This window comes from Charadrius vociferus, unplaced genomic scaffold, assembly GCF_000708025.1.
Source record: "Charadrius vociferus isolate BGI_N301 unplaced genomic scaffold, ASM70802v2 scaffold863, whole genome shotgun sequence".
NCBI lineage: Eukaryota > Metazoa > Chordata > Aves > Charadriiformes > Charadriidae > Charadrius > Charadrius vociferus.
Window position 1 is genome coordinate 66,287 of NW_009647691.1, and position 1,871 is coordinate 68,157.

The following is a 1,871-nucleotide window of genomic DNA, read 5'->3' on the forward strand; positions in this document are numbered from 1 at the left end:
CCATCAATGGGGCGGGGTCGGGAGGATGAGACCCCGCCCATTCCCCCCCAGAGGGGCGGGGCCTGAGGGGGTACGGAGAGGGGTGTCACGCACTGATTTCAAGCTGGCGCTGGATCCGGCCCTTGCTGCGCTCCCGGAAGTCGACCTGCGCCTCGTTGTACTTGGTCATGACGTCAACGAATTTGCGGGACAGGACTGAGTGCTGGGGACGGGGACAAGGACATGGGGTTGGGGACACCCCGGGCACGGGCATGGCACCTCTCCAGCCCCAGGGGGACAGGACCCAGTGCTGGGGACGGGGACAAGGACATGGGGTTGGGGACACCCCGGGCATGGCACCTCTCCGGCCCCCAGGAGGACAGGACTCAGTGCTGGGGACGGGGACAAGGATGTGGGGTTGGGGACACCCCAGGCATGACACCTCCGCATGGCCACTGGGGTCAATGATGGTGTGCTATTGGGACAGGGACATGGGACTGGGGACACTCTCAGCATGGCATGTCCCAACCCCAGGGGACAAGACCAGGTGCTGGGAACAGGGATGGGGACATGGGACACCCCAGGCATGGAATGTCCCCGTGGGCCATTTTCCCAGGAGACAGGGCCAAGGAGAGGGGCGCGGGAGTGGGGACAACATCCCAGCCCCAGGGGACAGGGCCAACATCTGGGGACAGGGACACCCCAGGCAACGCACATGCCAGCCCCGGGGGCCAGGAGCAAGGGTGTGACACTTGGGACACCCCCGGCATGGCACAGCCCCATCCCAGGGGACAAGATGGGGATGGGGAGTCGGACCAGTGACACTCTGGGCATGGCGTGTCCCCAGCCCCAGGAAAGATAGGGCAGGATGAGGTGCTGGGGATGGGGGCATGAAACCCAGGGGACCCAGGAGATGGCATGTCCCACCGCTGTGGGGGACAGGACAGAGTGTCGGGGATGGGGGAGAGGGACACGAAGCCTGGGAGCACCCAGAGGTGGTGGGGCTGGGACAGGGTGCTGCTGGGGACAGGGAACGGAGATGGAAGACCTGGGGACAACCGGGACGTGCCACATCTCCATCCTGTGGGTGACGGTGTGGGACAGGGTGCTCAGGCCCTGGGGGCACTGGGAGGGGACAGCCCCGGCAGCCGGTGCCGGGGACCAAAGCTCACCTGGGACTTGCGTATCCGGAGGTCGGCGGAGGACCGTGCCTCGTCCTGCTCGATGTTCCTCTCCATGCCTGGCGAGAGACGGACCCCAAACCATCAGGGACCTTCCCCACCTGCCAGACCCCATGGTCCCAGTGTCCCCAGGTGGGGACAGGGGGACTTGTGAGGTCGGGTGAGCCACCGGCAGGGACACGGTCACTCACTCTTCAGCTTGTTGCGGACGCTGTTGGCCATTTTCTTGATCTCCGCTGTCAACTGCTCCAGGTCATCTTTGGTCTCTGCGGGGTCATGGCACGTGAGATGGGGAAGCCACCGTGGGAACATCCCCGGGAAGGGGACACGGGGAGGGAAGGGACACGGCCACCGCGCTCACTCTGCTCAGGGATGGGGGCCGAGAGGATGATGCTGTAGAGCTTCTTGGCCTCCTCCACATTCTCCGAGATCTTGTCAATGTTTTGCCGTGTCTCCTCGATCTGGACAAGGTGGGGAGGATGACCGGTGGGGGACAAGGAAGGGGACAGTCAGGAGGCCACCCTGCACCCCAGGACCCCGCGCCCGGTCCCCCCTCACCTCCGAGAAGAACTCATCCATGAACGCCGTGTTATCGACGGCGATCTCCAGCTCCTCCGTGTCATCGTCCACATCCTGCTTCTGCGGGGTACGGTGGGCAGCGCTTAGGGGTGGCACCCCCCTGCCTGCACCCAGGGACACCCCCCCGGCCCC

The 1,871-nt window shown here is 65.4% G+C and overlaps 1 protein-coding gene across 1 annotated transcript in view; it reads right to left on the reverse strand.

Moving 5' to 3' along the window:
* Window positions 1-1,871, reverse strand: part of STX3 (syntaxin 3) — a 6,648-nt gene that overhangs the window by 3,292 nt on the left and 1,485 nt on the right. Inside the window, exons 2-6 of the mRNA XM_009881432.1 lie at window positions 1,719-1,799; window positions 1,522-1,621; window positions 1,352-1,426; window positions 1,152-1,219; window positions 94-202 (exon numbers count right to left, since the gene is read on the reverse strand). Coding sequence (XP_009879734.1) covers window positions 94-202; window positions 1,152-1,219; window positions 1,352-1,426; window positions 1,522-1,621; window positions 1,719-1,799 — 433 coding nt within the window. The remainder of the gene's footprint in view (window positions 1-93; window positions 203-1,151; window positions 1,220-1,351; window positions 1,427-1,521; window positions 1,622-1,718; window positions 1,800-1,871) is intronic.